Genomic DNA, 13,040 nt, shown 5'->3' on the forward strand with positions numbered 1-13,040 from the left:
ACAGACTGAAGCCTAATAATAATTCTGCTTTTTCTTGGCTATTAACTTCCTCCCAAATTAGTGAGAATGGAGGTGATGCAATGGAACTCCCTGGAACAACGCACCACCAGGTGAGAAAATTGTGAGAAAGAGAACCTCCTTTGAAAAGCATCTATCGCAACACGTAATCCACCCAAAAACACACCTAGTTTGAAATAAGAATGAAGCCAATTGACTGTTCTCTGCTCTTTTCAATGAACAGCAGCAGCTCTCGTAAAGATTACCTGTGGGATAAATGGATGCAGTGGGAGGAAAAAGGCTCTGGGTGTGACCAACAACATACATCCGTGGCACGCGAGCTGCTGGGTTTCAATATTCCTCATACATTTCTATTGCAGCATTAGGTTTACTGGCCCTGCTAAGCACCTGAGCACCTGCCTGCGCCGACAGTGGGAGTGGGCTGTTGTCTGATCCGTTACAGACAATCGAGTGATGGCTACAAGACAAAGTACAGTAAAACAAATAGTTCTGAATGCAACCGCCTCTTGTTTCATCCAAACAACGTCTGTTTGGTTATTTCCTTACGGTCGAATGCCTGCTCCCTGGGCAGGCAGCAAAAGTCTCCTTTTACCTTGGTAATTAGCTTGTTTGAAAGCTCCCACAAATTCTTCCTATCATAAATTTTGCATTGCTCCACACACAATAATGCACATAAAATTAAATAAACAATTTAATTAATTTAATTAAAATTAAATATTAAACATATTGTGTATAAGAAGCCCGTGTCTTTGATTTAATTGGGCAGGAGTACCCAAAGCAGTTTGGGTAACAGTGAAAAATAATTAAAAACAACAAGTACGGTCGCCTCTGGGTACGAAGAGTAGTTGGGAGCTTTCTCCTGAGAAAGGTTTATTTAATTAAAACTAAACTAATCTTTGGAAAACACTTGATAAGCATTTCATAATACAAATCATAATCCAAAAATGAAGCTTATACTTCGCCTACGTGATGCAGGAAAATAACATTAAATAATTCAATTCTGCCACCAGCCACTTTCCTAGCACGGAATAATTCAGCAGAGAGCATGTTTACCACCTTTACATTTTCTTTACTGGTAAGTTCATCTGGATATTTATTGGTAAATTATAGGGAAGCATAATGGATCCGTGAGCAATAAGGCTGAGGGTTAATGCTCTATTTGGACTGGTTATTGCCTCTCATAGCTGTGACACTAGGCTGGCATTGAATCCCCAACCAATTCTTGGATGACACCTTTCCAAGGAAGAGAATATTATTTCCAGCATCTCCCACCACCAGAGGAGGAATGGATTATTTATAAGGTGGTGTCTCTATCAATACATCCTGCTGCCAAACACTTGCATTTCTGATACCGTGCGGTGAGCACTACAGCTCTCTGCAACACTTGGACCCTTCCCAGGGTGGCCAACTACAGCCAGGCACCCAGCTGGCTGCCCCGCACTGTCGGGTTTATAGGGCATCTCAAAAACAAATGCTTCATTCTGACACCTGGACAGCAGCAGCCTCTCCAACAATTTCCAACAGGGCCCTGATGCCAAGCAGATCTCTAAAAAATGATTGTGCCCAAATAGATCCTCATTGACACTCTCAAGCAAGTGCCCAGCTTGCTTGGTGTCACTCACGTTGTGCAGAGCAGTTTTAAAGGGATCATATAACTTCAGTGACCTCGAAGTATGATGCCAATGGGCTCCAGCACATGGATGGGCACGGCCCCTTCTGCTGCCTGGATCTGCTGGGCAACTCAGGCTGTGCTTTGTGAGTTTTCCTGGGAAGAGGCTGTTAGCTGATGTGGAGTTTCTTCAGTTCCTCTCCCGCCCACAGCTTTGAGCAGAGGACGCAGTGATTTATCAGGAGTTTCTGCCTAACAGAGGTACAAAGGGGCCCTGTACGGGGTGTGGGAATTTCCCGCATATTGATGAACCTTGTACTGTAAAAGACTGTAGGCCAAATCCTTCAGCCCTCACACAGACAAAAGTCCACATCGACTCACCCAAAATCTCCCTGCAAACACCCATTCAAGTCAACAGCGTTTTGCCTGAGCGAGGGATGAGGGTTTGGCACCATGGTTGTCGCTGCATCTGGGCATCAATAGAAGGGGATTTACCGCAGCACCAAGCCCCAGCACTGTGTCCTGGCTCCCCTACAGCCCCCAACCCATCGCACAGCCACCAACCCTTGTCCCTGTGGTGCCACCCATGGGGACAGCCACCGTGCCCTCATCCCGCAAATGAGAGGACACGGCCCATAAGGAAGGAAAGTCCAGAAAATAATAGAAATGTAACAACGAAAAAGGAAAGTGGTCCCATTTTTATTTGCTTGTTTTGGCCGTATCATAGCTCAGCCCTTCCTCGCCATCGTGGTTCAATATTTGCTGATCGAAAATATAGACCGGCTGCGAGGCACAGAGATAGCGATTATCATCAGAAAGCAACGGGCACTAAAAGAATGGCTCTTCCATTTCCAGAATGTAAAACAGACATTCAGAAGAACAAACAGAGCAGGGAAGAAACGACGGTCATTTGCAAGTAAAATATTACCAAACAATATAACATTGGATTAACTGTTTCATGTATTTATTGTGGAGGAATATATAGAACTTTACATGAGAAACTCGCGGTACAAGCAAGAAACAAAGCAGCCTTTTGAACAGCCGCCTTTTAACTTCGGAGCTCCTGTGCATGCAGCACAAGGGCTGCTCCTACCGAAGCAACAGCTCCGATTGAGTTCAGGATTGGGCCCCATGGTTTTAAACTTTCCTCCTGCAACATCCCTTTTGGTAATATTGCAAGCTCCCCAATCTAGGCACATCAATGTGCTTTGGACAGGAATGTGTGAGATGGAAAAAGGCAGCAAAGATGCACTCTGGGGCTGATGCTGAAAACTGCAAGAAAAGGAGAAGAGAAAGAAAAGGAAGATAAAGGGAAAGCAGCATGCAGGGAGTCCGATCCTGCACCATTGTGAAACAGAGCACTGAGCCTGCAGCACAGCGGTGCACTGGGTGCACTGGGCATGATCTGCCCCCATTTCTGCCCTTTGTTATGGTGTGCTGGCAATGCTGGAGCGCAGCATGTGCTGCTCAGGGCCATGCTTTGCTCCATGGAGCTTTGGGGTTCCAAACATTGGGGCGGTTCTACACTCTGCCTTTACAGATTTTCTCCCTTCTGGTGTTGTCTGAAATGCTCAGATAATTCCCATGAGTCTCTGTGTGAATTTGTGACTAGTTCACAACTTTTTTCATAAGCCCAGCAATGCCAAACTGCACCTGGATCCCATTCTGAAGGGCAGAACCTGTGCAGAAACAGCAACACAAAAAGAGCCACGGCGCTCAGACTGATCACTGCTCCCTGCAAGCACCACAGCCACCCATTGGGATAATGAAAGCACAGCATCAGAAATGCACCAGATCAGGGTGAGAGGTTTCGGGCTGGGTTAGCGTAACCTTTACTCTGCTTGATGTCAGGGGCTGAGCTGGGTGACTCAAGGAGTTGTCTGCGAGTCCATCTGTGTTCTGTGCACAGATAGCCATATTTATTTGAGGTGCTCAGTTTCTCCATGTAAGTACACTCTGTCCTAATTAAGCAAATGTCCGAGCTTCTTTTGAGCTGCTCAGAAGCAGATTATGAAGTCCTGCCTTACTGTCAGCTTCATGCATGTTGAATTCCTGTGTAACCCAAGGGCAGAGCCATGGGTAACTTTGATTCCCAGAATCCTTACTGCTGGAGCAGGAAAAAGCTGAAATAAAAGAGCCCCTAAACAAGAAAACCACCAGCAGGACTGAGCCCCATAATTTGTCATTCATATTCAGCCATGTACATGTGGGGTTTTGCTCCTGGATATGAACACAGTCATATGGAGCCATGTTTTCACAGCTCAGCCTCCCGAGCCCCCATCCTGCTGCCACTGAAAGCCATGCCAGAGCTCCCAGCTCCTTCACTGCTATCAGATTAGCTTTGTTCCGTGGGCTGAAGCAATCTAATAGATACCAGGTGGCCCTGGTAGAGCCTGTGTGGTCTACAAGTAAGTGAAACATATTTTAAGAAGTCAAATATGAAACAGCTACATCACAGAACCTGCAATAACCCCAGCTGGTATTATTATCTATGGAGGACACGATCAGTATCTAAAATGTGACTCCATATATATTTATATGATACATCCTGTAACAGACGTGTTCTGAGGTAAACTCAGCTGCATGTTAAACCACTGCAGAAACAGATCCATATTTACGCTCATTTCCACAAGAACACACTGCTCTCGTGTGTTTTCACTTAAGAGAAAGAACCCCCAAACAACCTTAAATTAATCCAGAAATCCACTTTAAATATGTGAGTCGGTGTGTAAAGGATCTGCAAAAGTAAAAGCTGCGTGTGAACTGTCCTGGCCGCTGCTGTGGCATTTAGTTCACCCACTGCTCCATGCCATGACCCTGTGCTGTGAAATCCATACCTGCTCCAGCAGTACAAACCGGTGGGAGATGGGGCAGTACCTGGGCAGCACTGTGATATGCATATATACATCCTGGGCAATGGGTGCTGCTGGAAATGGATTGGGACTTCCTTGGTTCTCTCTGCTGGTGTGGAGGTGAGGCTCAGCCCAGCTCCGGTGAAGCTCTCTGTGCTCTGATCTGCAGCAATGGGTGGGGAGTGCCCTGCACATCCCAGGACCTGACCATGATTCACAGCACGTGTGGAGAGTGACCTGAGTGCTGCTTAGTTTGCTCATCTGTGCTCCCACCACAGCTCAATGACCTTAGGAATGTGCATATGGAGAGATTGCAAGCAAAGCTCAGCCCACTCCATGGAACGACCCCCCAGAAAATCAAAGCTACCGATCATTGTTCAAATTCAATTAAAGATTCTCAAATGTGATGAGGTCTACCACGGTTCCAACCCAGAGGGGATGTCTCCTGTGCTATCTGCATGCTGGGGCTTGGCTCTTCTGCTCTGCTCTTCCCTTGCAGTTCCCCATCCATAAGAGATGGGTGCTCCATCCTTGGAGACATCCAAAGTCAGGCTGGGTGGGGCTCTGAGCAACCTGATCTACCTGCAGGTGTCCCTGTTCATTGCAGGGGAGTAATCAGTATTTCGTTTGGTACCCCAAAACGCAGTGCTATCTCCACTCTTATCTGCTAGCAGCCGTCTTCTTTCATCATGGATTCGTCTCCTTAAGAAACTCAAATACTCGCACTTTCCCGATGAAGATCTTGGAAAGTACGTTCAGGAGTAGCTTATTTTAACATTAATCACGTTTAACAAGACTTTTACCAGAGCAGGGAGAACGCGGAACTAATTGTTGGAAGAGCTGGTCAAGTTTATTGCAATGGGGAGCTGTCGGGCAAATATGATTTATTTATTCGGGAGGAGATAAGGCGGGCATTGTTCTCTAGTGAGAGGAAAAGGAAAAAAAAAAGGAAAGGAAAAAAGAAAACCAGGGCTGGTCTTCAAGTTAATGGTAGTTCCTTCCCATGCTCTTTTCACAACGGAAAGGAAATGGGGGGTTCTGGTAAAAAGAAGGGAAAGAAGGTAAAAGGAGATGGAAAAAGAAGCGAGAGTTCTGCCCCGTTTCCACCGCGGTTCCCCGCATCCCTGCTGTGTTCTCCTTGGGAGAAGCCCCGCATCCGCGGTCTCGTTCCGCACATCGGGAGAGCGCGCCGAGGGGCACCGGGATGCGGCCAACCCCCCCCCCTCCCTCCCCCCGCCTACCCCCCTTCCGGCTGTTCTGCCGCTTCTGCTGCCCGCTGCGCTCCTAACAGGCGAGCGCGGATGAGAAAATAAATAAGCAAATAAAAGTTAAAGTAAACTACAACAAACCGAAATGTGCTCGTGGCCCTGCTCGACTCGGCAGCCCCGTCCCTCCATCACCCACCCCAACCCCCCCGCCCCGGCTCCGACGGCCCCGCGGTGACACAGGGAAGCAAGTTTTCTGCGGATCCCCCTTCCCTCCGAGCGGACGGTGACCATACACAAACCGACCGGAGCTCTGCTTTGTCGAGGGCTTGCTCACCTGATGCAATACGGATCAGATCTCGGAGCAAAGGACTTCGGTTTTCAGCACAGCCCGAATCCCCACCACCACCAACCACCCCTTGTAGGGCACAGCCGCGTTACCCCGTCCACGTACACCTTAAATCTCTCTAAGGCATTGGATGCGGAGCACAGAGGTGCGCCCAACGCGCCGCCCAAGGCCGTTCCGTGCCCCGCACCCGGCAGAGGGTAAAAAGTTGCGGGTTTGTTTTCCCGACTCACAGCTCTTCACTCTTTGCTCCGAATTTCACCCCTTTGCCGCCCGGCAAAGCTTTCCCCAAACGGTTTGATACCGAATCGGGAGCGCTGGAGCCGCGTTTCGGCCCGCCCGCAGTTTAGTTGTTTTAAGACGGAATGGAAACGGGATCGAACCGCTCTCACCCCCGAGTTGCCGCAGCCCCGACGGGAGCCGCCTCTGCCCCCCACCGCCCAATTCGAGACCTCACGGCCCTGGGGGGTCCCTTGTAGCCCCACCACCCTCATTTTACAGCGGCTCCGGACAACCAAACGTGAGCCCCGGTTCGGCGAGCAGAGCTCCTACCTCCGCTAGGGCACAGTTAGCGTCGCTTCGGACCTGACTCGACGGGGAGGGAGAGGTGCAGCGCGTGTTAACGTTCACTGTACAACACCGGGAGCTCCGCTCTCATCGTCCCAGGACTCGCGGGGGGACCCTCCCGAGCCGCCCCGCAGCCGCTGCTCCCTTCGATGGGGGGGGGAACGCGGAGCCGGGCAGCGCCGCGCCCGCAGCTCTGAGAGCGGCGGGGAGGGGAAAGGAGCCCTCTTGTAAAGCTCGCGGCCGTCGGAGCCCTCAAGATAAACATCATTAGAAATCATTGTAATTGGGATTGTGAAAGCTGACCTCTGACCCGCCGGGCTACGTGTCACAACCGTGTCTGCTTTGATTCCTCGAAAGGCGGCACAAAGGAACAAGCTCCGTGACAGGAGGCAGTGGGATCTGCGGCCCGGCCCGAGGGGACCGACGGGGGGAACCGCACGTGGCCTCCCTCCCCCGTGCCTCATTTACATATGCAAAGCAGCCGGGCGCGGGGCCGCCCCGACGGCGGGACGGGGGCAGGCGGGCGGGACAGGGGCTGCCACGGGGCCCTGGGAGCGGAATGAAACGGGGCCGCTGTGGGGCCTGACGCGGGTAAGGAGTGGCGGGGGGGGGGGTCTCCCGCTGCTACCTCCAAGGAGAGTATTGGAGGGGAGATGACCATCACTTCCGATGGGTTTTCCTCCGGGGCTTTTCCTCTCGCACACCACTCTGTCCGCCCCGTCCGGCCCCCATGCGGGGGGTGCTCTCAGACCGCAGCTCCATGCCACAGCCGGACCCATAGGATGCGGAGGACGGGGTGGCCTCGCTTACCACTCCGCTGCCCTCCGTGGGGTTGGAGATGGCACATGTGACTGCCCCTGTCTCACCCGGGATACACCTGTCCCCAGCGAGGCCGGACCTCGTCTGCTTCGCTCGGCTAACGCTCGCGGAGAAATCCTAACTGCATAATTACCCTAGCAAGCCTGATTTGCTTAAATAATCCTTCTTAGGCTCCCCTTAATCTGCTCTATATTCGCCCCGCCGTCCTTATCCCTGCCTGGTCCGGCTCTGCCGAGCTTGGTCGAGCACCGACCCCGCGCCCAGGAGGCAGCAGGTAGGCAGGGTGGGGGGCAGGGGGAGGCCGGGAACCCCTAGCCTTAATGTCACCTTAATGTCACCTTAATGTCACCTTAATGTCACCTTAATGTCACTCGCATTCTGGGCGGGGAAATCACGCCGTGCGGATGCCCCGTTTGCTCTGCGGCCACACAGAAGTATCCGACGGCCACAGCTGGTGGAGATCCTCGGGGAGGGCCGGCGCCCTGTTTTTAAGGAGAAGTTGATGTTTTGGTCTCTGCAGCTCCAGAGAAGTGTGGGAAGGAGCACAGGCAGAGATCTGAATTTAAATCGGGGCTGGGATGGGGGAAGGCAGCTTCTCCACATCCCCCCTTTCCCCGACGGCAGCGAATGGAGAGCGGGGTCACCCGGCTCTAGAAGTGCCCCCAGCCCGGCCCCCGCTGGGGAGGGCTCTTCCCTTTGCTCGGTGCAGAAAAAAAAATCAAGTTTATGCTTCAGTTTCATCGAGAAAAGGGAAAGGGAGAAAAGAGTGAAGAACTTTAGATGGCGCTGTGCAACATTGCTACAAACCATCCGAACCTTCCCCTGGGCCTGCAGAGAGGAGCGGGGACCTCGGAGGGGTGGGATATTACAGGGTGGGATCCAGGGGGTGGGTTGGGGGCTCTGTCTGGGCATTCCCTGCCCGTGCCTCCAGCCGAGCTCGGTGACAGCACTCTGCGGGACGGCGGCGCTGAGCAGAGATAGTTTAAAAAGGAAATAATAATAATGATCATAACAACAACATTATTTTATAGAATCGTTTGTTGTTTTTCTTTTTAAATCAAACAAAAATCCCGGAGGCCGTTTCTGGCTCTCCCTTCCCCTCGCCTTATGGGAAAGCCCCTAAAACCTCCTAATGGGGTGAGGCCGACGGGCCTCACGCTTGCCTGGAGGTGCTGGGCGCTGCCGCTCGCCCACCCTTAAGCCCATTCTGGGCACGCTATAAGCCCGTTCTGAGCGCACCCTAAAGTCCTCGGCCCTACTCGGCCCGGGCACGGCCACTACTGGGCCGCGGGGAACCGCGCACACAGCGGCTGCAGGAGAGGAGCTCCGCGCTCGGCTGTCCCCGTTTCTCCCTTCCTGCCCGCCGGCTGCGGGCCTCGGGGAGGCTCAGAGGAGCTGCGAGCAGAAGCAGCCCCGTCGCGTGTCCCGTCAGAGCGGGACAGCCCGGCCCTCGGAAGCCTTCAAAAGCGGCGAGAAGCCGAAGAGAGGCGAAATGGACCCCGCGCATCCCCAGCGGCCGAGCAAAGGCAGCGGGCCGCAGCACGGATCCTCCCGCAGTCTCTGTGTGCGGAGCGGGGCAGCTGCGGGGCGACGCCTCGTTGGCTCCGAGCAGAGATCCGAGGGCTCCGGGCGTCCGAGCGAGGGAGTGACGCTCTGAGTACAGAGCCTCGTTAAAAAAGGAAAACGGGAGGATAAAACTCAACCAGAATTACCAAGAAAACAAAACGATAGGAAAATAAATTAAAAAGAAAGAGAGGTGGTGGGGGTGGGGGGGGGGAGAAAAGAAAAATATCGGAGGTCGAAGTGCTTTGAAACGGAGGAGGAAATGGCTTTAAAAATACACTGCGCTGATCCACCAAAAAAACCCCAAACGGATGGCAGCAGCGCTGTGCGTGCACAGATGTGTTTGTGCCACACACACACATACACACACACATATACACACACACACGCACCGAAAGAAGGAGCCGCGGCAGCCCCGTGCTGAGCACAGCCTACACTTTATTTCAGACTACAGATTTCTGAACATAATAAAATCTTTGGCTTGGAGCGGCCGTTCAGCCTCACGGTCTGTGGATCAGATTTATTAATGCGTTGGTTTTTGTTTTTGTTTTTTTCCTCGGGGAAAAAAAAATAATAAAAATAAGGATAAAAAGAGAGAGACAGAAATTCACACACACACACACACACAAATAAGGATCGAACGGAAGAACGGAGGCGGACACCGCAAACGAAGAGCGACGGACGTGGGGAAGGAAAGGAAAGCAAGAAACGAACAAAAGAGAGAGGGAGAGAGAAGGGGAGAGAGAAACCGTCCAGCAAATAGAGATCGCTACACATATTTCTTACCTGAAATTAAATATATACAAGGTCATATGTTTGGCTATATAGAGATTATTTTTTTTTTCCTTATTTTTTTTTCTTTTTTTCCTTTTTTTTTTTTTTTTTTTTTTTTTTTTGTAAGCGTTCATATTATTATTATTATTATTATTATTATTTTCTCTCGTTCGCAGTCCTTATACTATGGATAAACAATAGCTCTGTGTTCGTGGCACCTGTCGGCGCGGGGCCGTCACTCGCTCTCCTCTTTGTCCTGCACCGTGGTGGTGGAGTGGTTGTACAGTCCCTGGGCCATGAGGTGTAGCGCCAGCCCGTTCTTGATGCCCGTCGCCTTCTTGATCTTGGCCCGCTTGTTCTGGAACCAGATCTTGATCTGGGACTCGTTGAGGCTCAGCTCCTGGGCCAGGCTCTGCCGCCGCTGCTCCGTGATGTAGCGGTTCGCCTGGAACTCCGCCTTCAGCCGCTGCAGCTGCTCGGCCGTGAAGGCGGTGCGCGGCCGTTTGTCCTCCTTCTCCGTCTTCTTCTTCTTCAGCTTCCTGGTGCGGGGGCCTGCGGGCAGGGCAACACACACCGCTGCGCTGGGCCCCGCCGCCGCCCGCCCCGACGGAACGTGGCCCGACGGAGGGGACCCGGCCCGGGGAGAGCTGGCCCCGGAGGAACGAGGCCGCGTAATTCCCTCGCCCGCCGCCGCCGAGGCCTCGGTGTAGGCCGGAGCCGCTCACCCGGCGCGGCCGTTCCCTTCCCCGCAGCGGGAGCGGTCCGATCCCGGCACCGCGCAGCGCCCGGAGCGCCCGGACCCGGCGCTGGGAGAGCTCCCTCGGACGGCTGCGGGCACACAAAGAGCGCGGCCGCGCCGAGCCGAGCGGCGGGGATCGGGGCACGGCGTGTAGATACATCCCCGAGCCCGGAGGAAGGGAAAGGAAGGAAGGGAGGGAAGGAAAGCTCGGGTGCGCGGTCCCTGAGAGCCGGGAGCCGCGGCCCCTGACAGCTCGATCGCTCAATCCATCACCGCAGTCAATCAAAGCGGCTTTTCCCGAGTTTGAAGGCGATGGAAGTGTCAATAACGACGGACGAGCGGCCCCGGCACTATTGCACCGCACTGGGGACTGGGAGGGGGCTAGGGGGAAGGAAAACTGGGGTGTCACTGGGGGTCACCTCCTCGCCCCTCTCTTATATATATATATTTCTATATATGTATATATATATATATGTATTTACAATTAAAAATAGCGACTGACGGTGGCAAAATGAAGCACTGCGGGCCCAGCTCCGGGGAGACCCTCCTGGCTCAGTCCCTCCAGCCGCCGTTTGCAGTTGCAGCCCTTCTTCCTTCTCCTCGCTATAAAACAGCCCCCAGCGACCCAAACTACACGGGCCTGGGGCCGCCTCCCACCCCCCCCCCTCCCCAGAAAAACGGCACTTTGCCTGGGGAAGAAGAACGGACTCCCGGGGCACCCCGCTCTCCGCACGGCCCCGGCGCCGCGCTGACACGAACGGGGCTCTCGGAGGAGGCTGGGGACCGGGACCTTTTCCACGCCGGGCTGAGCCACAAGAGGGGGGCACAGGGAAGAGGGACACGGGGAGGGGTGGGGGGATCCGCGCTCTCCTTACCCGAGGACGGCCGGTCGGAGTACCGCGTGCAGTACACCCAGGCGGGCCACACCAACGGCTGTTGCGAGTCGGGCTTGAGCACGGCTCCTCCATTATTGGAGCCCATGAGGAGGATGGCGGGGCTGCCGTGTTCCCCGTACTTGGCCGCCGGAGTCTCGCCGCCGTCTCCCTGCGCCTTGGTCGCTCCCGCAGCCCCCGCGGCACCCGCGGCCGTTCCGGGATTCGCTTTGGCGGCGGTGCCGGCGGGCGAGGAGCCGTCGGGAGCGCAGTTCGAGTCCGGGCAGAGGAGGGCGGAGGAAGGCGCGTGGGGCGGCCGGGCCAGCAGCGGGTTGACGTTCTCTCTACCTGCGCTCTGGGCTCCGTCCCGCTGTTCCCGGCCGCCTCCTCCTCCTCCTCCTCCCGTCGCAGCTCCGGTGGCGGCGGGCGGCTCTTTCTTGCAGCCGAAGTCCGGCCGGAGGATGTTGTCGATGAAGAAGTTGGTGGTGCGGGGCGGCGGCGGCGGCGGGGGGCGGCGGCGGGGCAGGGGCAGGGGGCAGGGCGCGGCGGGGGAGGCGGGCGCGGGGCTGGGGGACACCGGAGCGCTGTCGCCGTCGCTGCCGCCTCCACCGCCGCCTCCGCCGTTCGCCGGCCCCGGCGGCGCCGCGTCCCGGTGGTGGCCGTGCCCCTCCGGCGGCTCTTCCATGCTCAGCCCCCGCCACGGAGAGAGAGACGGAGAGAAGATCGGGAGGTCGCCGCTTCGTCGCCGTTCGCTTCTCTGTGTTTCGCTTGCTGCTTTCTTTTTTTTTTTTTTTCTTTTTTTTTCTTCTTTTTTTTTCTTTTTTTTTCTTCCTCTTTTTTCTCCTTCTGCCCCCCCCCCGCTCCCCACGTCCAGCCACTTTACGCCCAACCCGCTTTGGCGGTGGGTGGCGGGTTAAAAAAATTCAAGAAAAAAAAAAATATATATATATATATAAAATAATAATAATAAAAAATAATAATAATTTAAAAAATAAAAAAGGGGAAAAAAAGGCAAAAAAAAAATTAAAAAAAAAAAAAAAAAGAAAAAAAAAGCACTAAATCCACTTGTTGGGCCGGAGCTTTTTTTGGGGGGTTGTTTTGTTGTTGTTGTTTTTTTTTTCCTCTCTCCCCCTTCGCACGGATGGATCCAAAACCGGGAGACACTGGCGGGCTTCTCTCCCCTTATATATTTCCAACAGCGAGGAGAAAAAAAAAAAGGCAAAGAAGAAAAAAAAACCACCCCAAACCCGCGTGCAGCCGCACCGCGGCCCCCCCCCCCCCCCGCACCCGCCCCCCGCGGAACCCCTCAGCAGCCGCTCATGGCCCCGCTCTGCCGCCGCTCTGCCCGCGGCCCCGCAGCCCTTCCCCGGCGGCGTGCGCGGCTCCGCTTTCCCTTTGCCTTCTCTCTTGTTTTCCTGTTGTTTTCTTTTTAATGATTCCTCCCCCCCCCCGCCCTCCCCCTTTATTATTATTATTTGGTTTTGTAGTATTATTATTATTATTATTTGTCCTCCCCCCCCACCCAAAAAAAAAAAAAAAAAAGAGGTTTTTTTTGGGGGGGAGGAAAAAAAAAAAAGAAAAAAAAAAAAGGGAAAAAAAAAAGGGAAAAAAAAAAAAAAGGCCAATCTCTGACAGCTCCGATCTTTGCAACAAACTCTCCCTAAAAAAATCCCTCG

General features: G+C 53.6%; 1 protein-coding gene across 2 annotated transcripts; it reads right to left on the reverse strand.

Annotated features, from left to right (window-relative positions):
• Positions 1–2,773: 2,773 nt before the first annotated feature.
• EN1 (engrailed homeobox 1) lies at positions 2,774–12,225 on the reverse strand. Of its 2 annotated transcripts, XM_072342161.1 has the most exons (3): positions 11,368–12,225; positions 9,972–10,305; positions 2,774–2,899 (listed from the first exon to the last, which is right to left on the reverse strand). In XM_072342161.1, exons 1-2 carry the CDS (start codon positions 12,047–12,049, stop codon positions 9,989–9,991), a joined length of 999 nt encoding a protein of 332 aa, XP_072198262.1. In that variant the 5' UTR covers positions 12,050–12,225; the 3' UTR covers positions 2,774–2,899; positions 9,972–9,988. The 2 variants fall into 2 exon arrangements, with proteins under 2 accessions (XP_072198262.1, XP_072198261.1); XM_072342160.1 differs by lacking the exon at positions 2,774–2,899 and having other exon boundaries at positions 9,582–10,305.
• Positions 12,226–13,040: the final 815 nt, after the last annotated feature.

The sequence above is a fragment of the Excalfactoria chinensis genome, chromosome 7 (assembly GCF_039878825.1).
Source record: "Excalfactoria chinensis isolate bCotChi1 chromosome 7, bCotChi1.hap2, whole genome shotgun sequence".
NCBI classification, from domain to species: Eukaryota; Metazoa; Chordata; class Aves; order Galliformes; family Phasianidae; genus Excalfactoria; species Excalfactoria chinensis.